This window comes from Calliphora vicina, chromosome 5, assembly GCF_958450345.1.
Source record: "Calliphora vicina chromosome 5, idCalVici1.1, whole genome shotgun sequence".
In the NCBI taxonomy this organism is placed as follows: domain Eukaryota; kingdom Metazoa; phylum Arthropoda; class Insecta; order Diptera; family Calliphoridae; genus Calliphora; species Calliphora vicina.
The window spans coordinates 6,251,089-6,276,244 of record NC_088784.1 but is presented as its reverse complement, the minus strand read 5'-3'; the positions used below and the strand labels follow the sequence as shown (position 1 = coordinate 6,276,244).

Here is a 25,156-nt window from a genome sequence, read left to right as displayed (position 1 = left end):
CCAAAAAATTAGTTTTTCTCGAAAATCGCAAAATTTATATCGCTGGTACGGAAAAACTATAGGAGCTATTGACATATTTTTTTCACATTTTTATTGCCTATTATGTTGTAAATAAATCCCCATGGGATAATCAAAAAATTCTGAAATTTGTTTAACAAAATTTTTGAAAATTTTAAATTGGAGTTTTTGAAAAATATTTTTTTGGGTATACCTGCGAATAGGTTAACTTGTATCCTATGAAGATAAAAACTCATATAAAAGTAAATATGGATATATTTTAAGTAAGAATAAACTTTCGTTTTAATATTTCTCAAAATATGTTAATTTTGTTCCTACATTTCTTGTTCTAGTGGCCTGAGACACGTTAATGGCCTGGCGATTTTTTAATAACTTTAAAATTTTTTAACCAATTTTTGTCTTTTATATCTCATTAGAACGACAATTACGTATACATTTCGATTATTTTAAATTAAATTGTAAAAGTAATTATTTAATAGCTAAATTTAAAAAAAAAATGCCTTTTCCCTTTGTAAATGCACCTCAAAACTAAATCGAAAGTCGGCACGGGTTGCCCTTCTTATAACAAGCTAAAAAAGTTTTTGGTGGTATTTTAGCGGGTACCGTTTCAAAATTTCCAAAAATTTTATTCTAAGGGACACTCTAATGTTCCTATTATATTATGTTTGCCACAACCATAGAATAAATATTATATAGAACGGAAAGAAAGAGAAATGCCAATGAAAAAAATCAAACAAAATTGCTCTCTTTTCACACATACGTCTGCTACAATAACAAATACGGTCGGGTTATTGTACAAGGTGGCGCAAAAGTAAACTTCCGATGTTTTTTGGCTGTAATTAAAAAAAAAATTAAAAACTTTGATTCTTCTTGTGGATTATTTTTATTTGGTCTTTTAATTTTTTTTACATCAAGTCGAGAATATGATGTCATGTAAATGACCGCCGCCACAGTTGATTGTCATTTGAGCCCTTTTTATGGCATTTTTCATCACTTTGGCCAAAACTTCCGGCGATAGGTCCTCACATTCTTGACGGATATTGTCTTTAAGAGCTGCAAGAGTCTGAGGCTTGTTGACATAAACCCGCGACTTCAAGCCCCACAAAAAGAAGTCTGGAGCGGTCAAATCAGGCTATCTTGCTGGCAAGTGCAAATCGCCAAAAACGGGAGATTAGGCGCCCGGGAAATGCATCCTTCAGCATATTGGTTGTGGCACGTGCAGTGTGTGCCGTTGCACCGTCCTGTTGGAACCACATGCTTTCCAATCCCAATTCATCAAGTTGCGGCAAAAAGAACTCTTTGATCATTGCTCTGTAGCGCTCACCATTCACAGTAACCGTTTGGCCCGCGACGTCTTCGAAGAAAAAAGGTCCGAGGACTCCTCCAGCGAAAACAGCACACCATACAGTGACTTTGAGCGGATGTAATGGCTCTTCGTGGGTTACATGCGGATTTTCAGTGCCCCAGAAGCGTAAATTTTGCTTATTTACGTACCCGCTAAGATGGAAATGGGCCTCATCACTCATGATTATTTTTGATGAAAAAACCGACCGATTATTTATGACATTAGGGGCCAATCGCAAAATTTATAGCATTTTCTGATAGTAGGATATCTTTTGCGCCACCTTGTATTTAATATATTGTATAATGAACCTAGTGTCGTCTATTTCTTTCTCGTGTAGTGTTGTGGTATTGTATTTTTGTTTTCACGATATTGTAGTGGTACATAATTTTGGGAACAGTTCTTATTACATCGTTTCAGTACTATAAAGAGAATATTTCCAGCTGGTTTTCAATAAATTGTATTATCGATTACACTGTGCGACAGATGGCTAAATTTAAACATTCTGATATTAAACTCGAATAAATATTAACACTCAGAAAGTTATTTTGCTGTAGTGTCATTTTTTGAAACTATTCACCATGATCCATTAAAACCAAAGTGAATAATTTAAAAATATCTTTCAAAAAACACTTGTGCGATTGTGTTAAAAATCGAATTAAAATAATAATCATCATGACAAAATAAAATCCATAAATTTTTCTACCAAAAAAGAACGTCCCATTAACTTAAAAATAAATTCCATTTTCCCCCAAACCCTTCAATAACGAAAAGAACAAACAAAATAAAATGCTTAAATCTGTCAAATCTGTACATGGATATTAAATAAATGCAACAGGCAGACAGACAGACACAAACACATCAAAGCAAAATGTTGCAACATAAATTAACAACTTTATGACACACATTTAAAAGATACTTTTCCCCCAACCAAAAATAAAAAAATCAAACATTTGGTGGCTTTTAGCACGAGTTGCTCGTTTTTCATTTCAAATCAAGCAAAACAAAACAAACCTTTAAGGAAACATTCTAATGAATATTTACAAGTTTTTTTTCTTTACATGTGGCTCTTATCGTTAGGAAATGTTTATTTTACAAAATTCCCCCTTCTCTTTTTTACACAATTCAGATTAAGTGGGCGCCACTGAGTTGTTTAGGTGATAAATGTGTGAAGTGCAAACTGATCGATCGAAGTGTTTACACACAAGAGAGTGAATGAGTGAGTGAGTGTACGAGTAAAAAAGCCCCCGGTAAATTATTGATGTGATGTATTCTAGTCGACAAAATCTCAACAGGAAAAGAATGTAAAATGTTAATTTGAGCAGGAAATAAATAAACAATAATTTTGGTTTTTGCTAGAGTTTGGGAGTTTCTTTTTTTATCTTATTCTTATAAAGTAGATATGCCTGCGTGTTTGTTAATTATGTAATTATTTAATTTGTTTTAGAAATACTTTGATTTCTCGGAGTGTGTGTTGTGAAAGCAGACAATGTGTTGAGTTTTAAAAGGGTTTCAATGTTGTCATGTTTGTTCAATGTTGTCTTTAGCAGTCATTATGATTAATTATAATTTAAATATTTCTTTAAATTTTATCTTATTTTGTATTCCTTTTGAAAATTATATCCAAATTGATAAATGGCGTGTAATTTATTTTAGAATTGGTTACATGTTGATGTAGCGTGTGTATAATGGAATATATATTTGTTACACGATACATAATCAAACTAATCATCAACCACTTAAGTCCATTTCAATATGAGAGAGGTAAATTGATCTTCGAAGTATGCTGCAGCTACCAATAAGATTTAATATTTCCTTTCTCTCTCTCAACTATGTTTCGTTTGCTTGGAGTTCGGTAAATATTAATTGTATTTCCCAGAATGATAAAAAAACAAGTAAGAAAGTATGGTCGGTCAAGCCCGACCATATAATACCCTACACTGAGTAAAAGAGCAAAAACATTTTTCTTTTAAAATTTCAATAATTTATATTTTTGAGTGATTTTCGGAAGTGGGTCTTATATGGGGGCTATGACCAATTATGGACCGATCACCATGAAATTAGGTCGTGTGATTTATGTCTATATGAAAGTTTACTATGTTGAATTTTGTGAGTATACCAACATTTTTAAGCGATTTATGCACGTTAAAGTGATTTTCGGAAGCGGGTCTATATGGGAGCTATGACTAATTATGGACCGCTCGTAACAAAATTTGGTGACATGAATTTTGTATATATAAAACTTATATGGAGCGCAATTTGTGGAGATACATTTATAAATTAAACATTTATGACCGATAAAGTCCAATTTCGGAAGGACATTTGTATGGGGACTAGGTGAAATAATGGACCGATTTCAGCCAGTTTCAATAGGCTTAATCCTTGGGTGGAAAAAATAATATGTACCAAATTTGATCGAAATATCTTCAAAATTGCGACCTGTTCTCTGCGCACAAGGTTTATATGGACAGACAGCCAACCAGACGGACGGACGGGCATCGTTTAATCGACTCAGAAAGTGATTCTAAGTCGATCGGCATACTTTCAGGTGGGTGTTAGACTAGTATTTTTGGGCGTTACAAACATCTGCACAAACGCATAATACCCTCCTCACTATGGTGGAGTAGGGTATAAATAGTTACGAGAAAGCGAAATGTTAATAACCTTGGAAAGATTCATCGACACGTAAAGACAAAAGCTGGCGAGCAAAGGAGATTGCTCTGCATTGTAAGTAACATTGAGAGATCACTTGAATTTAAGCGATAGGAGGGACCTTCAACAACGTAAAAATTATCGCAAATCAAGCACTATAAATGATTTAGATGTTTAGATATAGTACATCAGCAGCTGTATAGTGGGGAAATCATATTGAAAACAACAATTATCATTGCGAGTTTTGACATAGAACACCCAAAGGTTGAAAGATCTCTCCACTATTATACCGATGCATTTTGAATATGACAAAAAGGGAATTAGATATATTCCTTATGCAAAAGTTGTGGCATTGATGGTTCCTGGAAATGGAATGCTCAGCAATAGAAGTTGCCTTCAGCAGCATTAAAACTATCGCAGTTCAGGGTCGCTAGAGGATGTTGAGATATACTACAGCAGCTGGTTAATGATCATGCTATGTTATCTAACATTTCCAAAATTTTAAAATTCATACTACACCATTTTTCATTGAAATTGAGAAAATTCCAAATGAAATTGAGAATTTCAAATTGAAATTGAGAAAATTCCAAATGAAATTGAGAATGAAATTGAGAATTTCCATTTTAAATTGAGAAAATTCCAAATTAAATTGAAAATTTCCAATTGAAATTAAGAAATTCAATTTAAAATGGAAATTCTCAATTTCATTTGGAATTTTCTCAATATCATGTATAATGCTCTCAATTTCAATGAAAAATAGTGTAGATCTTATGATAGTCGGACTTAGTGATTTCGTTCAACAAACGTTAGTACATTTTCATCTTGATGGCTTTGTTAATTGTCAGTATTGCCGCATTTGACAGGATCTTTACAACGTACACAGAACATAAATTGTATCTTTAGGAGATTATCGACAAGGGAATAGACCGACAACTCAGTCCTCTAGATCGTTGCGATCTTAGTCTACACTATCGGTCCAAAGACGAAACCAACACAGTATCAGGAAGTTTATTTGATAAACTTGTCTTCTTAAGTTTAAGATAAGTTTCTCTGAGATTGCCAGATACTTTCACTGCAGGTCTTAGGAAATCAAAACAAGTTAAACATGAAACATGTAAAGGTTGAAAGATATCTGCACTACTATGGCTGATTGTTGTAAATTTGATTCATTCATGACCAAAGCTTGAAAGATATCTCCACTACAATGCCTGAGAGTTAAAAACTCGAGCCATTTCGAATCGAGTTCTGTTCCTTATGATGATTCCTGCAATGTTTCTGGTTAGGATTAGCAATATCATGCCCAACCTCCAGGCCACAAAAAGTAAGCTAGGAGATAGCCCAAGTCAAACGGAACTTTGTTAACCACAAACTTCAAAATGAGATGATACAGACAGACGATCACGTAAACCAGATAAAGCATAGCAAAAACAAATATGGTGTTTCCTCATCTTCATCATAACAACTTCTACAGAAGTCGTTGTAAGGAATGTTTAATCTCCTTCCGTCAAAGACATTAGACCTTTGATGGTCTTAGATGGTCCAAGCTTCGATACGATCAATTAGTCAAATTAGACCATCATAGCTGAGCAGAATCAAAGAGTTCACGCTGTATAAAAGATTTACAGCATGAAAGTGAAACACCAACCAAATGATCCATCTCGTCGTCTTGCAGGTGTGAAACTGATTTGGCCAGTTCATCCGCGTTAATGTTACCAGGTACAGCAGAGTGATCCGGCACCCAGGATAGCTCCAGAGTAGAATGTCTCGCCATTTCGTTAAGAGACACCCGGCAATCCAATCCCACCAATCCAATGTTGCCAGGTACAGCAGAGTGATCCGGCACCCAGGATAGCTCCAGAGTAGAATGTCTCGCCATTTCATTAAGAAACACCCGACAATCCAATCCCACCAATCTGGTTGTCGAGTAGGCACCAGAGAGAGATTTAATTGCAAGTTTGCTGTTAGTACAAATTTCGATATTCACACCGAATAACCTATAGTACATCATCCAGTGTATCGCCCTTTTTATGGCCGAAATCTTAGCCTGGATTATACTACATTGATCATATATAATCCTCCACACATCCAGTTTCAAACTTGGAGCCATCTGTATATGTAACAAACGTGTCCCATAATGAAGAAAATCCGATATAGAAAAGCGGCTTTCAAGGAAAGCTATGGGAGGAAACAATCAATGTTTTCCGGCTTGGTTTTCGAGAAAATCGACGACCTCGATTATTGGCATACTTCTGATCCACATATATTTGGATTACGAAGTCATTAACATAGACAGTATGGATATCTAATGATGATTCGGCATAGCCGAATATAGCTCTCTCTTTCTTGTTTAAGATCAAGTGTTTCCTGCAGAAAAGGGATCATCATATGATCATCTCTTCTATGATGATGAAAATTCTGTTATGGCAGAAAAAGTCTTTAACTACAACGTCACAATATTGTTACAAAACTTGTCTAAGGAAAATTCCACTAAAAATTTTTGTCTTATTCCAACTTTCAAATGTTTTCGACATTTTCAAAAACCTTATACAACTTTCTTTCTGAAAACAATTTAAAACTACAAAACAAAATTTAAAAATTTGTATTTCTTTACACTTGACTGATTTGCTTGGGCCCGGAAAATTTCGTTGTTTTTCATTTTTTTTTTTTTGCTACATAAAACTTTATTATTATTTATTTATTTAGTTAGTTGTTGTGGTTGATGACTACAAAAACAAAAGATGCTGAAAATGTGGTCTATAATTCTTCTACAATGTTTTTTTTTGTTTTGTTTTTAGACATGTCAGTTTATACAATCGTAAATCACTCATCAAGAGTTTGCTTTGCATATGGACAAAATGAAAATCTGAAGAAACAAAATATTAGAAAAATCTCTTGAAGTAAAAATAAAAAAAAAGATAAAAAAAATTGGTACAAATTTATAGAACTGCTGCTGGTTTTAAGCAGAAACATAAGGGAAGGTAAGCCAAAATAAAGATGTTAATTTAAAAATTCCAAGTATTCTTAAAATTTAATAAGTTATATGAGATGATCAATTGTATCAATTAAATTCTATAGATTTTATCAAAACAATCCAACATATGACAACATTTTTGTTGCCTTTACCTAAATGTTGTAATCACAACTAATTAAAGCAATTCTTGGTCACAATAAAAAGAATTTATTTGTACGGAGAAAACAGCCACCTTTTGATTAATTCCTCGTAGCCGACAATTGTTTCATTGATGAAATAATTTCAATTATGAGGAGTCTTCTTTCGACTCACGAATGGCTGCAATTTTAATAACAACCTTCAAATATTGATTGCCCTAACACATATTTAATAAACCCAACTGAACTATAGCACTACAATAACCAATCTGTTGTCTCTGTTTAAAAAATTATTACAAATAATTTCTCATTTAATTTCCAAATCAAGTGTAACAAATTGCTGCAGTTCCCTGAAAATCTGTAATATTTTCATAATATTAATTTATGTTTTGCCCATTTTTATTGTAAACTCATAAATTATGATTTGGCTGTAACCATTTGCCCACCATGTCATTTATTATGTTTATTTGCCCAAGTAAATTTAGATAAAATAAAACTTTATTTTTTCATATTTGTGGATTTTAAGTGAATGATGAATGTTTTTTATTTCTTCAGTTTCTATCATTAAACCATGAAACATTAACCAGCAGTTCTGGGTGACAGGAAACTGTATTGGACAGATAATTCTAGTGGCGGATAAAAGAGCTAGTTCCAGCAATATAAATGTTATTTTAAGTTAAGAAGAAAATTGAAATATTTTAAATTTTTTTTATTTTTTTGGATTTTATTGAAAATTTTATGAAATCGTGTTTATATATAATAAACAAACCTAATGATGATTTTTCTCAATTTGTTTTTAATATATATGTAAAATATTTCATTGTTCTATATTAATTGGTTCGCAGTGAAAATTGGGTTTATATAAAATTAGTCCAAATTAATATCAATCATACGCACCCAGTAACATTTTTACAAATTTCGAATTTCTTTTTAAACTGTTAAAGATTCTAAACTTTTTAATACAGTTCTAGAATAACTAATAGCGATTTAAAAATAGGAATTAACTACTAACAGATTACCAAGGAATATTGAGTGATAATTGACTCTCCAGTAGACTCAATATAAAAATAAAATAACTAGTTTCTAAACCACTAAAATTACTCCACTCCAGATTACTTAGAGGAACTAAAGTGACAATTGATTTAAGGCTAGATTATCTGTGATGACTCAAAAATATATAAACATTAAAACAAATGACATTGTCTACTATTAAAACTGCTGGGTATATACAGAAATTATACACAACTAAGGATAACTAGAAGAAAATACAAAAATATGCCACCTACAAACATACAAGTGATGAAACATTTTTGTTTACTAATTAATATGGGATTGAGATTTTAATTAATAAAGAAATAAATAAACTTGAAAGATAAGAAGATTACTTAAACCAGATACTTTTATGCCCACCATCAAAAAATATGGAGGGTATATAGAATTTGTCATTCCGTTTGCAACATGTCAAAATATTTGCCGTAGATCCTCAAAATCATATACATTTTGGGTCCTCATAATATTGTTACGTTTTAACCTTTTCAAAACGTTTGTTTATTTCCTTTAAATAAACCGTATACTTTTGATTGCAAATAAATGCCGTTTAGTAGTTTTAAAATTGTAACAACTCTTTATTTATTCAAAATGTACAACAACCACAGAATTAAATAGTCACTCAATGTTTTTTTATACACGTTTATAAATTCGCAGAAATACGGACACACACTTTATAATGTACACGAATTCACTTGAAAAACACAGCACTCAGTTGATGTTTGTTCGAAAAGCGTTTCTGATAAACTCTTTAACGACTGCAACCTCTGCCACTATTTATGACACTGCCATTTGCATTCTAGATTGCTCTTTAACTGTCTAGAGCTTTCTAATACATACGCCATCTGTGGTGTACTTTCTACAATGTTCTTTAACTGAATATTCGAATTCGAATATACGGTCGCAGCAAACAGCGTTGCCAACTTACGATCAATGGTAAACTGAAAGCTTTTATTCAATGTCAATAATGCCCACAGATATGTTACAGTTTGCTATTACAGCACAGCTATTTGAAAGCATTAGGCTACTTTTAAATCAGCCGTTGAAATCGTTAAATCGTAACAATATTCTAAGACGATCTAGCTATGTCCGTCCGTCTGTCTGTCGAAAACACAATACGGCCCAAACGAAAGGATTTTTCAAAAACGAAATTGCATCATCAAATTTAATTTAACAGTCTGTAACGACTGCTTACAACATTTCCAATGCTCTAAACTTCGACTTATCAACAATGTTTATAACACACTGTATTAACATTGTTTATAGGTATAACAACATTAACTGTTAGAAGTAGAACATTCTAGTTTTTTCCGTTAGATAATTCATGAAACTACTGAAGATCCTACTGTGTGTATAAATAGTAACAGTGAGTTGCAGAGTTAGGCTCTGTTAGACTTAATATCAACTGAATTACCAGAGTATTCTTGTAAATTATAAACTGTGTGTATTTCAAGAGAGTGACTCTTGGAAATAAACCACCGTTTTTAAAAGGTAATATTTTTATACCCTACACCACCATAGTGGGGAGGGTATAATGCGTTTGTGCAGATGTTTGTAACGTCCAAAAATATTAGTCTAACACCCACCTTAAAGTATACCGATCGACTTAGAATCACTTTCTGAGTCGATTAAACGATGTCCGTCCGTCCGTCTGGCTGGTCGGCTGTCCATGTACAACTTGTGCGCAGAGTACAGGTCGCAATTTTGAAGATATTTCGATCAAATTTGGTACATATTATTTTCGGCCTACTGAAACTGGCTGAAATCGGTCCATTATTTCACCTAGCCCCCATACAAATGTCCTTCCAGAAATCAACTTTATCGGTCATAAATGTTTAATTTATATATGTATCTCCACAAATTCCGCTCCAAATAAGTTTTATATGTACAAAATTCATGTCACCAAATTTTGTTACGATCGGTCCATAATTAGTCATAGCTCCCATATAGACCCGCTTCCGAAAATCACTTTAACGTGCATAAATCGCTTAAAAATGTTGGTATACTCACAAAATTCAACATAGTAAAATTTCATATAGACATAAATCACACGACCTAATTTCATGGTGATAGGTCCATAATTGGTCATAGCCCCCATATAAGGCCCACTTCCAAAAATCACTCAAAAATATAAATTATTGAAATTTTAAAAGAAAAATGCTTTTGCTCTTTTACTTAGTGTAGGGTATTATATGGTCGGGCTTGACCGACCATACTTTCTTGTTAACATTGTTTATAGGTATAACAACATTAACTGAACATTCTATTTTTTTCCGTTAGATAATTCATGAAACTACTAGAAGATGTTGCTAAGTATATGAATAGTAACAGTGAGTTACATAGTTAGTGTATCTTAGGCTCTGTTAGACTTAATATCAACTGAATTACCAGTGTATTCTTGTAAATTATAAACTGTGTGAATTCCAAGAGAGTGACTATTTAAATGTTTGTTGTTACAAATTTTAAACCACTGAATCCGTTTTATTTAAAGGAAATAAACCACCGTTTATAAAAGGTATAAAAGTAACAATAAAAAAGAACGACATACAGTGGTATGAGAATAAAAAAAGAGGGAAATAAATTTGTAACTTCTTAACCCTTACTCCGATTTGAATGAAATTTCACATGCGCAAAAAGGAAGTGTAGTCGAGTTTAAATTTTGACCTCATGAGCCAACCAGGAGCGGGACCAGGGGTTCCCAAAGTAGGACACCTCGGGTATGTTCAATTTTTAAAATGATCCTATTTCTTCGTCTGTGTTCCGATTTTAAAGAAATTACACAAATAGAATCTCCTCGTCGAGCTCTACATAAAACCTCGTCGTAGCTATCAATTATCTCTTATAGCTTAGGAGATATTCGCATTTGAAAATTAAATTTTCAACATTTTTACCCACCCTACTCCAGTTTTTTGGTGACCGCGGTTCCAAATATTCCCCGATTTTATCTTTTATAGGATTAACAATAGATGTATATATCAAATAAAGAAAGAAGTGTTTAAAAATCATGACTGAGTCCAAAGGTACATGCATTTGAATTTAAAAAATTAAAAAAGCGATTTTTCGCAATTTTTTGGGGAAAAAAGTACTTTTATTATTTTTAAGTTATCTAAAAAATTTCTAAGAGGATGTATAATGAATTTGTACTTTTTGAAAAGCTAACTTTACGTCAAATATTTTAAATGAAAAAAAAATGTATACTTTTTGATACCTAGGGGAACAGGTCCATTCAAAAAATGGCTATTTTTTTATGTAAAATTCAACTTTAGAGCAAAAATTCTCAAATCGCATACTCGATATCAAAATATAGTAACCTATTTTAGATGGCCCAATATGTTCTTAATCATTTTGTGAAGGGCTTCGATAACCCCGCCCGTGGTATGGATATTATAGCCAAAAACCGAAAAAATAACATTTTTGGAAATTTTCAATACTTTTTTGGGAATTGCGGGATTCCTGATTATAAATTTCAAAATTTGTTTTTATTTTTCAATTTTCAATAAAAAAATCTATATAAGTGTAAAATTTCATTAAAAAATATTCATAAATCAACATTTTATTTCAATTTGAAAAATTTGTATCTATGCAAAAACTCAATAAAAAGCATTTTTTGTCATATTTTTCAAAAAAGTATTCCATGAATTTTTTAATTGTCAAAAGTTATATACATTTTTGAAAATTAGACAAAATCCTCTATCCATTGATATATAACATGTCTACCTTGTGTTTTTACGTGTCAAATAAATTAGGGAAAACTTAACAACTCGCAGATAATTTAAAAGGACCATGATCTGTGATCACTCATATTTCTGACCAAAAATAAATTTTTTATATAAAAACTCAAAATATGTAAATTCGCTAATAACTTGGCCAATAAGCGTTTAATCAAGAATAGCAGCTCGATCTGTGATCACTCATATTTTTGACCAAAAATCGATTACTTATATAAAAACTCAAAATATGTACATTGATTTACATATATTCTGTTGTTGCAAGGTTTTTGACAACAAACTTAGGTTCTTTGTCTCTCAGTAGCTTTCTATGTATATTCTATTCTATGTCCTATATGAATAAAAATTATCATTCAATAATACGTTTTTTTTTTCTTTTTAACTATTTACCCTTTGCAAACCGCTGCTCACAAATTCACAAATCGAACACAAGCATTTTTATAACTTGGACAGGACAACGTCGGTCGGGTCAGCTAGTTGTTTTATAATAATTAAAATATTGTAATGGAATTGGACACAAACTAGTTTTATATGAACCTAAATATTTCTACCAACATTTGTGAGGATCGGACCATAATTAACCTAACCCGCCTTTAACCCCTATATCAATTAAATATTTTATTGTCACACAAGATTCGACCATCTATATTTCAATATTTATTTTACAGAATTACAATTAGTATTTCACACATCTTTGTAAATATAACAGTTTTTGCTACAATTTTTATTTATTATTCAAATTTAATTGTTTGTTTCAAATATCATGTAAATTCTTTTAACATCTCGGTCACATCTGTTTTCGTTTTATTTAACTCTTTAATAATTTTTAGAACACATTTGTTTTTATTTAAACAAAAACAAGAATAAGTAAACCCAACATATTTCTAAGCATATTTACATAAAAGTATCAAACGAAATTTAGCCGACAACTTGTTAAAAAAAATTTTATTTGTCGCAAAATTAACAAAAGAGGAATTTCAAAAAAAAAAAACAAGACAGAGAAAAAAAATCTGGTTTCCAACAGGTATAAACAAATCTTATTTATACTGAAATACTTAAAAATAACCAACATTTTTATGTTGACTTTTTATAAAAATAGATATTCATAATTGTGTTTCTAATCTCTAGTTATTTACCTCCAAAACTTTTTAACCGCTTCCTGTTCTTGGGGCTGTAGATCTTTAATTTTATCATCGAAATTTTGCCAAGTTTCAGTTTCATTTTCATACACTGTGACACTCATTTTTGTATTTTAACTTTATTTAAATCTAATTAATTTAATTGATTATTTTCTTTCTTATTTAATTAATTATTTTGTGGTATTTCTTTGAATTGCTTTAAAACACCTTTAAAAGACTTGATGATATTGGCTTTTGAAACCTTATGGTGGCGATAACAATTTGTTGTTTGTCATAATGGAATTGTTTTTGTTTTTAATATTTTTTAAACACTTTCATAGAATTTATTTATTAATCATTTGTATTTGAAAATTTCCTGTAATATATTTTAACAAATAACTTAATTAATATTAAAAAAAATGAGATAAAATTTGTCTTTAGAAAAAACCCTAAAAAATAATGTCAAAAACAATTTAATAACAAATCTGAAAACCCGATTTCATATTTTAATTAAATTTATTATTCTTTCTCTAAAGACTAGGAACTAGTTACGTGATTGATTCCTCGGGTATAGCTACCGGCTCTAGTTCTAAAACTTTTTATGAAAATGATATAACTAACTTAAGTAAACTTGTTCCATTTAGGTTATAATAATCCCAGTAATTTTTTTTAATTTTAGAAGCCTATCATTTGGATTTTTTCGTGCACTTAGAAAATTGCACTTCTCAGATGTGGTTGTGTAAGGGAATAATTAATCTACTGATTATAATAGATTAAAATAAAATCAATTCATATTTATTAAATGAAAATGTTTGTCTATCTGCCAGATATCTACCCAATTATGTTAGATATTCCTGAAGAAAATCTTTAGAATTTCATTTTTATGAATAGATTTTTTTGTTTTGGAAAATTTTAAAATAATTTTTGCAGTTAAGAACAAAAATCTACCAGATTTTATATAGAAAATCTGCCCAATTCTGGCTAATTTTTATTCTATATAAAATTTTATAATTCAAATATTATAACAGATTTTCATTCATTAAATCTGCCCAATTCTGGAAGAATTTTATTTTATACAAAATTTCACAATTCTATTGGAATTTTGGCCAATCTGCCCAATTCTGCAAAAGTCTTATTTTATAGAAATAACACAATTCTAGAAGAATTTCTTTCTATTAGAATTTTGCCCAATCAACTGTTGGAAATTTCATTTTATAGAAAATTGCTTCTAACAGATTTTTTTTATAGAAAATCTGCCCAACTCGAAAAGATTTTCATTCATCAAATCTTTATTGATTTAAGAAACAACATATGTCAATTTCCGGCAGGTAAAAAAATCAATAGAAAATCTACAAAATTTCTCTCAATATCTCTCAAATTGCAAAAAAAAATTGTAAATTTCATTAAGATTCTTGTCCAATTCCATCAAAATGTATTTCTTTAGACAAATCTGAACAATCCGATAAATTTATTTTCTATTAAAATCAGCTGAATTTTGAAAAACATTCTTACTATAGAAGATTTAATTTCTTGCCTTATAAAATCGGCTCAATTCTGCTAAAATTAAGTTTTCTTTAGAAAAACTAGCCACTTCTCACAGGATTTCTCGTTTTAGAAAATATTCTTTCAAAAATCTTTATAATTTTGGCAGAATTTCTTTTTTTTTAGAAAATCTAAATAATTTTTTTCTAAAAAAAAATCTGCTCAATTCTGGCAAAATTTTCTTTTCAAGAAAATCAGAAAATAAATTTGATTTTGCAAGAATTTCTGTTATTAGAAAAAATTCCCAATTCAGGCAAAATTTATTTCTTTTAAAAACTGGCCAATTTTAGTAGAATTCCTTTTTAAAAAAATCTGCTCAATTCTGGCATAATTTTTTTTTAAAAGAAAATGTATTCTTTTCTGGCAGAATTATTTTCTAAAGAAAGTTTTCTCAATTCTTATCCTTCTAAAAAATTTATGGAATCTGCTCAATTCTGCCATAATTTTCTTTTAAAGAAAATCAGCTCTATTCTGGCAAGATATATTTTTAAAGAAAATGTATGTAATTCTAGCAGAATTTTTCTATAAAAACAATTTGCTAATTAATTTTCATTCTAAAGACAATCTGTCCAATTCTCACAAATTTTATTTCAAAAGAAATTCTGAATGAAAATCTGTCTGGTTTCTAAAGAAAATCTTCACAATTCTGACAATGCCTCATCCGCCTTATGGTACAGACCTTGCCCCATTCAACTACTAAGAATGCTCTCTCTGGGATATGCTTCACTTTGGATCAGAGTATCCAATATTGGCTTGATTCGTTCATGGCCTCAAAAGAACTTAAAAGTAGTTCTCTTGGCTCCGAATCCATATGTTGCCAGAAAGATGGGAAAAGGTCACAACAATGACCAATATTTTGAATAAATAGTATTGTACCTATCATAGGTACAAATGTTTCAAAATAAAAGCTAAAAATTTGAAAAAAGTACCGCATTTTTAAGTCAATAATAATATTGTAAGAATTGGCCAGATTTTCTTTAGAAAAAAAATTAACTAGAATTGTTCAGATTTTCCAAATAAATAAATTTGGACAGAATTGAGCAGATTTTCTTAACATTTTTTTTTACAGAATTGAGCAGATTTCTAGAAAATCTGCAAAATTGAGCGATTTTCTTAAAAAAAAATTTGACAGAATTGATCAGATTTTCTGAAAATTATTTTTCAAGAATTGGGCAGATTTTCTTCAGAAAAAAATTAACCAGAATTGTTCAGATTTTCCAAATAAATAAATTTTGACAGAATTGAGCAGATTTTCTTAAATTTTTTTTTTTTACAGAATTGAGCAGATTTTTAGAAAATCTGCAAAATTGAGCGATTTTCTTAAAAATATTTTGACAGAATTGAGCAGATTTTCTTAAAAATATTCTTCAAGAATTGGGCAGATTTTCTTCAGAAAAAATATTAATTTTTGTTTACAGAATTGAGCAGATTTCTAGAAAATCTGCAAAATTGAGCGATTTTCTTAAAAAATCGAAGAAAATCTGCTCAATTCTGTCCAAATTTATTTATTTGGAAAATCTGAACAATTCTGGTTAATTTTTTTTCTGAAGAAAATCTGCCCAATTCTGTAAAAAAAAGTTTTAAGAAAATCTGCTCAATTCTGTCCAATTTTATTTCTTTAGAAAATCTGCTAAATTCTGGTATTTTTTTTTTTCTAAAGAATATCAGCCCAGTTCTGCCAATATTATTTCTACAGAAATTGTTAAATTTTTTTCAATAAAATCTGCTTATTTGTAGAAAATTTCCATAGGATATCTGCCCAATTTTGTCAATATTGTTTCAATAGAAAGTGTCCTCTCTCAAAAATACAAATAGAAAGATTCGAGATTAGTATTATTTCCAGAATTTCATGTTTTAATTTTCTGCTCAATTCTGTCAACATTTAGAAAATCTGCCCAATTCTGGTAAATTTTTATTCCAAAGAAAATTTTCCTAATTCTTTCCCAAACAATTTCTATAGAAAATTTAAATTTTTTTTAAAGAAAATCTGCTTATTTGTAGTAAATTTCCGTAGGATATCTTCCCAATAATGTCTCTACAGAAAAACTTGGAAACAGAACTTTTGAATTACGAAAATCATGGAATATTACCTAAGAATTTGTGAAATATCTGGAAGAGTTCTGGAATAGTTTTTACACTAAGAGATCGATACTACCGAATTTCGGTTCATTTACTTCACCTACAACACAATAAATTTATGCTTGACAGATAGAGTGAGATACATTATCAGCAGAGTTTATGTCATGCCTTCAAATAGTCACTTAAAGTGTCTGTAGTTATTTAAACTGAGTTTCAAACTGATTGTTTTCAATAATTTCTTTAGGTTTTTAAATATTTTTTTTAAGAAAATCACATAAAACTGATATATTGTCCCTCATGAGCTACTAGAAACCGATCGCTTAACAAATGTCAATAAATATCTGCTTTTTAAAATAGTCTGGTCCCATTGACACAGCCATTTATGGCGAGTGACAAGTTTTCTTACAATAATTTCCTATTTAGGAAAGAAAAGATAGAGGATGTTCCCATAGACTAGACGATAGTGCGCTGGGCTATAAATCTGAGGTTTGCGGGTTCAATTCCCGCTAAATTCTCTGGGTGTATCTGGCAATAAGCCAAAAGCTTCTATGTCTTGTAGTAACGCCTTTATATAGGTTTAGTTAAAAAACCTGAACTTTTCTTTGAACAATTTAATCTATTCACTGGAAATATATCTTCTAATTTATTATTTTTGTTATTTTATTAATTTAACCACTAAAAATATTTCACTTTTTTATAGATTTCCAATTAATTCTTTAGTTTTTTATCTTGAACACTTCACAACTGACCATTTGTTTTAATTTTACAATTTTTTGTAATTAATTAAACTCTTTTATTTTTTATTTTTTTAAACAAAAACTTTTTTATATCATTATTTCATTTCTTTATTGTTTAGCTTATTTTTCCATTAAAATCTTTATTTATTTTTCTTTTTTTTCTGTTTTGTTATAGGTTCTTATTTTAGCGCTCTTTTTTCTTAGGTTTTCGTCATTTATTTTTGTGTATAAAATTGTGCCTGACTACCGCAACCGTCTACCAAATACGTTGAAATCTAACTAAACTTGGCAAAGCAATGGCCACTTGAAAAAACTTCAACTTCTGGTTGAACTTTATGTTTTTTTATAGATTTTTGTTTTTGTTTGTTGTATTTTCTGGTTGTGTGTATTTTGTCGTTACACTTCTCACTCAATAACAAGAAACTAAAAACAAAACTAACAAAAATAAAATAAAATCTTTTTTTTTTTTTTTTTTGGTTTTGATTAACAAGTATCTGTTGGTTTAAGGCTGTTGTAACCAATACACTAATAATAATTTTTTGTAAAAATAAATTATTTTTTGAAATCAAACTTTAATAAACTTTTATGTTTAACGTTTCAGCGTTAATTTAACCAAATACAAATTATGATTTTAAAAATCTTTATAAGAAATTAAGTACTCGTAGTTATTAAACACCAAACAAACTGAAATGAAATGAATTCAAATATCAATATGACAGCCTGCCATTTATAATGAAGTGAAGAGAACTTTTATTATACACTACACTACTCCACTCATGCCAACATCAGGCTACAGTGTATAATAGCCTACAGATAGTGTAAGGTAGTGTGTGTTTTCTGTAGTATTTTTCATAATGTTTTTGTTGTACATATTTATTATATGCAATCGACAACAAAAACTAGTTGTTTATTTTCTCAACTCCCAAACACTTTTTTTGTAAATATTCCTCCAAAGTAAAATAATAAAACAAATAAAACATAAATATGTATTAAACTGTTAGTGTTAAACGAATGCAAAGTACTCTATAATAAAATAAAAATAATAAAAAAAAATTGTGTAAAATATTTTTTTTAGAAAATTTAAGTATAAGAAATTTTTGGTGTAAAAATACAGCTGAAAAAATTTTTGTGTAAAATTTTTCAGATTGAAAATTTTTGTGTAAAATTTGGTATAACAAAAGTTTGTGTCAAATTGTCTACTGTAAACTTTTTTTTGTAAAAATATATTTTAAAAAAAATTTGTCTGTAATATTTTTTGTGTAAAAATTGTTGGTGTTAAATTTTTGTGTAAACAATTTTTACAATTTTTTTTTTTAAATATATTTTTACAAAAAAAAGTTTACAGTAGACAATTTGACACAAAAATTTTTTACACCAAATTTTACACAAACATTTTTAAATCTAAAAATTTTACACAAACATTTTTTCAGCTGTATTTTTACACCAAAAATTTCTTACACTTAAATTTACTAAGAAAATGTTTTACACACATTTTTTTATTTGTGTAAAAATTTTTGGTGTGAAATTTTTGTGTAAACAATTTTTAGCACAAACATTTTTTTTGAGAAAATTTGTATGTAAAATTTATTTGTTTCAAAATTTTTAGTGTAAAAGTTTTTTGTGTAAAAGTTTTTGTGTAAAAATTCTTAGTGTAACAAATTATTTTATAAACAAACAGTAAGAAAGTATGGTCGGTCAAGCCCGACCATATAATACCCTACACCAAGTAAATGAGTAAAAATATTTTTCTTTTAAAATATCAATAATTTATATTCGTGAGTGATTTTCGGAAGTGGCCCTTATATGGGAGCTATGACCAATTATGGACCGATCACCATAAAATTAGGTCGTGTGATTTATGTCTATATTAAAGTTAACTATGTTGAATTGTGTGTGTATACCAACATTTTTAAGCGATTTATGCACGTTAAAGTGATTTTCGGAAGCGGGTCTATATGGGAGATATGACTAATTATGGACCGATCGTAACAAAATTTGGTGACATGAATTTTGTATATATAAAACTTATTTGGACCGAAATTTGTGTAGATACATAGATAAATTAAACATTTATGACCGATAAAGTCCAATTTCGAGGGGACATTTGTATGGGGGCTAGGTGAAATAATGGACCGATTTCAGCCAGTTTCAATAGGCTTGGTCCTTGGGCGGAAAAAGTAATATGTACCAAATTTTATCGAAATATCTTCAAAATTGCGACCTGTACTCTGCGCACAAGATTTACATGGACAGCCAGCCAGCCAGCCAACCAGACGGACAGACGGACTGAGTCTTTATACTAAAGACTGAGAGTCTTTATACTAAAGACTGAGAGTCTTTATACTAAAGACTGAGAGTCTTTATACTAAAGACTGAGAGTCTTTATACTAAAGACTGAGAGTCTTTATACTAAAGACTGAAAGTCTTTATACTAAAGACTGAAAGTCTTTATACTAAAGACAGAGAGTCTTTATACTAAAGACAGAGAGTCTTTATACTAAAGACAGAGAGTCTTTATACTAAAGACAGAGAGTCTTTATACTAAAGACAGAGAGTCTTTATACTAAAGACAGAGAGTCTTTATACTAAAGACAGAGAGTCTTTATACTAAAGACAGAGAGTCTTTATACTAAAGACAGAGAGTCTTTATACTAAAGACTGAGAGTCTTTATACTAAAGACTGAGAGTCTTTATACTAAAGACTGAGAGTCTTTATACTAAAAACTGAGAGTCTTTATACTAAAGACTGAGAGTCTTTATACTAAAGACTGAGAGTCTTTATACTAAAGACTGAGAGTCTTTATACTAAAGACTGAGAGTCTTTATACTAAAGACTGAGAGTCTTTATACTAAAGACTGAGAGTCTTTATACTAAAGACTGAGAGTCTTTATACTAAAGACTGAGAGTCTTTATACTAAAGACTGAGAGTCTTTATACTAAAGACTGAGAGTCTTTATACTAAAGACTGAGAGTCTTTATACTAAAGACTGAGAGTCTTTATACTAAAGACTGAGAGTCTTTATACTAAAGACTGAGAGTCTTTATACTAAAGACTGAGAGTCTTTATACTAAAGACTGAGAGTCTTTATACTAAAGACTGAGAGTCTTTATACTAAAGACTGAGAGTCTTTATACTAAAGACTGAGAGTCTTTATACTAAAGACTGAGAGTCTTTATACTAAAGACTGAGAGTCTTTATACTAAAGACTGAGAGTCTTTATACTAAAGACTGAGAGTCTTTATACTAAAGACTGAGAGTCTTTATACTAAAGACTGAGAGTCTTTATACTAAAGACTGAGAGTCTTTATACTAAAGACTGAGAGTCTTTATACTAAAGACTGAGAGTCTTTATACTAAAGACTGAGAGTCTTTATACTAAAGACTGAGAGTCTTTATACTAAAGACTGAGAGTCTTTATACTAAAGACTGAGAGTCTTTATACTAAAGACTGAGAGTCTTTATACTAAAGACTGAGAGTCTTTATACTAAAGACTGAGAGTCTTTATACTAAAGACTGAGAGTCTTTATACTAAAGACTGAGAGTCTTTATACTAAAGACTGAGAGTCTTTATACTAAAGACTGAGTCTTTATACTAAAGTCTGAGTCTTTATACTAAAGATCAGTGTCTTTATACTAAAGATCAGTGTCTTTATACTAAAGATCAATGTCTTTATACTAAAGATCAGTGTCTTTATACTAAAGATCAGTGTCTTTATACTAAAGATCAGTGTCTTTATACTAAAGATCAGTGTCTTTATACTAAAGATCAGTGTCTTTATACTAAAGATCAGTGTCTTTATACTAAAGATCAGTGTCTTTATACTAAAGATCAGTGTCTTTATAATAAAGATCAGTGTCTTTATAATAAAGATCAGTGTGTTTATACTAAAGATCAGTGTCTTTATACTAAAGATCAGTGTCTTTATACTAAAGACCAGTGTCTTTATACTAAAGACCAGTGTCTTTATACTAAAGACCAGTGTCTTTATACTAAAGACCAGTGTCTTTATACTAAAGATCAGTGTCTTTATACTAAATTTCGTTTGTGTATTCAAATAGGCTCATCCCCTTAATTGTGGCCCGTAGCGTGCAAATAGTTATTGTTTATTGAAGAGAGTAACTAAATACGTAAACGTGTGTTAGCTTGATCTCTACTATTTCTGTGCGTCGATCGCACAATTGAGAGTATCTGTGTTTGAACGTTTGTTGGTATTAACAACCGATAAGAAAATGCGTTATTTTTATAAAATTTTTTTTATTACACCCTTTGAGATTGTAGTTTACTGCCTACATGTATTTATTTAATACTTTTTTTGTACATAGAGAAACATGTTTATTTTGTTGTTTTCCTACCTATTTGTTATTAATGAATGCAGTTTTTTTTTTGTCATTCTTCTCATTTTAGTTTATAGCGGAAGAGATAAGTTGGTTGGTTGGTATTTGTATGTAAGTTGAACTGAATATAGCTACAGCTACTATTTGATTAGAAGATGATGATTAGGTGTGAATTGTGGTAATTAAAGGCCATTGAAATAAGTACATATATCGTCCGCTCACTAAAACAAAAGTATATAAGCAAATACACCATTATTTTTTGATCACATTCTATATGTTGTCAAAATTTGGTGAAATTCTACTTCCACAAAGTGGGTAAAAATATCAATTTAAATGTTACTTTTGTTCTAGATGTCTACTAAAACAACAATTTTAAACTCAATTATATTTCGAAATGGCACAAAAATTATACACTATTGTTTTATTAAGGGGACGATATGTACTCTCATTTAACAGTGGGTTAGAGTTTTTATAGGGGAAGTGGTTAATGGAAATATGAGTTGAAGTATGGAGATAAATGTAAAATGTGTTAAGTGCAAATAGTTTAATTTTCAAAATTAAAAAATAAAATAAAAAAATGCTTTATTAATCAAAATATATAAACAAATTATTTCTTTACCAATTAAATAATTAAAATTTAATTTCTTTATTGTGTAAATCTTCAAATTTAATTGCTGAAAAAAAATAATAAAAAAACGACTTAACTTCATTGGCCTTTTGAACCTCGTTTTAAACACTCGTTTACAAATCTTCGTATCTCTCTTGAAAACCATTAAGTGCTTTATGCAACATATTTATTTAAAAGTTTAACAAATTGTTTATTATTTAGCCATACATGTGATACTCTTTTAACCCAAATTTTGCAAATCATAATAAAAAATAGTACTTTTTTGTTTACAAAACAAAAACCAATTTGTTTTTGTTGTTAATACTTATGACAATGACGATAATAATGATGATGATGTTTATGATGACAATGCTTTAATCATAACAATAATATTCTACATTCTTTTTTGGATTTATTTTACTGAATTACTTTTTTTCATACAAATGTTTTTCACAAAAAAAGTGGAAAAAAATTATAAATTTTTGTATGTTAAATGCGTTTATGCCCCAAGTCGGAGTGTGTAAACAAAAAATCATGAAGTGGCGAAGAGATAAGATAATGATCAGGCAGTTAAATGTAAAATAAGCGCAGCACAATGAAGGCAGAAAACCACAAGCGATTTTCTTATTGTGTAAAAATATGAATTTTTTAACAAAAAATTCATATTAAAAGAAAAAGTACCTTTTTGATAAAATAGTACTATTTTAATATTATGTATTTATTTTGTATTTATTATCTGTTTTTATTGTTTGAGACTTCTTTCTGTATAATGAAAAAAATTAAAAGTTCGAAATAATTACTAAATTAAAAAAAATCCGAAAAAGTACTTTTTAGAAAATAAGTACTTTTTTATTTTTTATTAAAAACGGATTTTTGTACAACTTAAAATAAAAGAAATAAAATTTGTTTCAACTTTCAGAGAAAAAATACTATTTAGCATAAAGTACTTTATTGCAAATTGGTACTATTTGCTAAATTTTACTTTTTTTGAAAAGCTGGAAATTATTTTTTTTTTCTTTTTTAAAATAATCTACAATTTAAAAAAAAAATCAAAAAAGTACTTTTTTATATTTTGCTAAAATATGATTTTTGTATAACTTAAATTAAAAGAAATAAATATAGATTCAACAATCAGAGAAAAAATACAATTTTTTAAAAATATTTTAAATTTTAATAAAAATTTTACCAAAAAGTACTTTTTTGGAAATTAGTACTTTATTATATTTTGGAATGGAATTTTATAGAATTTAAAAAATTCTATTTTTCAAAAAGTACATTATTGAAAATTGGTACTATTTAAAAAAATTTCACTTTTTATTTGTTTGAAAAGTTCGATTAAATGTTTTAAATTTTTAAAAATATTGTTAAATTTTAATAAAAATTTAACAAAACGTACTTTTTGAAAATTAGTACTTTTTTATATTTTGTTAAAATTGGATTTTTGTAGAACTTAAATGCAAAAAAATCAGATTTGGTTCAACTTTTAGGAAAAAGTACTATTTTGCTAAAAGTACTTTATTGAAAATTGGTACTATTCGCAAAATTTTACGATTTTTTTCCATTTGGTTAAAAATGGATTTTTGTAGAACTTAAATTAAGAAATAAAATTTCATTGACTACTTTTAGGAAAAAAATATTCTAGTTTGCATAAAGTACTTTATTGAAAATTGGTACTATTTGCAAAAATGTTACTTTATTATTTGTTTTAAAAGTTTGATAAATGTTTTTTTTTTTAATTTTTTAAAAATATTGTAAAATTTTAATAAAAATTTTGCGAAAAAGTACTTTTTTATATTTTGTTAAAAATTGATTTTTATAGAACTTTAGATTAATAGAAATTTCAACATTCATGAAAAAATACTATTTTGCATAAAGTACTTTATATTTGCAAAATTTACTTTTACAATGAGTACTTTTTTATATTTGTTTAAAAAAATAGTTTTTTAGAACTTTAATTCAATTATATAGTTTTGGAAATGCTATTTTGCACAAATCCTTAATTAAAAATTAGTATTTTTTGCTATTTTTGATACTTTATTGATAATTGGTACTATTTGCAAAATTTTATTTTTTATCTGTTTGAAAAATATTACTAAATTTTAATAAACATTTTGCAAAAAAAAAATACTTTTTTGGAAAATTAGTAGTATTTTATATTTGTTTAAAAAAGTAACTTTTGAGAAATAAAAGAAACATCTATTGTAGAATTTAAATTTAAAAAAAAACTGTATAAGTATAAGTGCCATTGAAAGAATTTTGTTCCACTATTAACCGCCAGTCGCCTTAATTGTGGTTTTAATTGTTGCATCATTTGATTTTTGTCACTGATTTTTGTTTTGTGCATTTTTGTTTTGTCAGCTACGAAACAGCAGGCCCATTAAAAAGTGAAACAAGTGTCAAAAATAAAAACAGCAGCACGACAAAAACTGACATTTAATGAAATCAAAAAAACAAAACAAATGATGATGACATGATGAGAAACAATTTTAAAGATTAAGTTTAACAACATACGTTTTCAGTTGAAAGTGAAGTGCAATTTTGTAATTTAAAACAAAATGAGTAAAGACGTAGTACAGAGCAGAAGTTGTTGACTGTGCTAAGCTTCAAAATAAAATATTAAAAATTTAAAAAAAAAACAACTACAAAATCATATTAATAATAATAATGGGAACAAACAAATTCGTGTTATTTTTAAAATTTGTATTTTCTTGTTTTGTTAGAATTCGTATTAAATTCTTGAGAATTATTTCTCATAACAAATATTTTCATGCTTAATTTTTTTTACAAATATGTAAAATTATGCAAATTTTGGGACAACAAGAAAACTATAAATTTTAACA

General features: G+C 28.8%; 1 protein-coding gene across 2 annotated transcripts in view; it reads right to left on the bottom strand.

The window, feature by feature from the left end:
* Nucleotides 1-25,156, bottom strand: part of Kank (kank) — a 127,909-nt gene that overhangs the window by 60,097 nt on the left and 42,656 nt on the right. Inside the window, exon 1 of one of the 2 annotated variants that reach the window (XM_065514030.1) lies at nt 13,032-13,181. The exons of the other annotated variant lie outside the window; for it this stretch is intronic. Within the exon in view, the coding sequence (XP_065370102.1) occupies nt 13,032-13,138 (107 nt within the window). The 5' untranslated portion in view covers nt 13,139-13,181. Of the gene's footprint in view, nt 1-13,031; nt 13,182-25,156 lie in introns of those variants that run through there. 2 annotated transcript variants of the gene reach the window in all.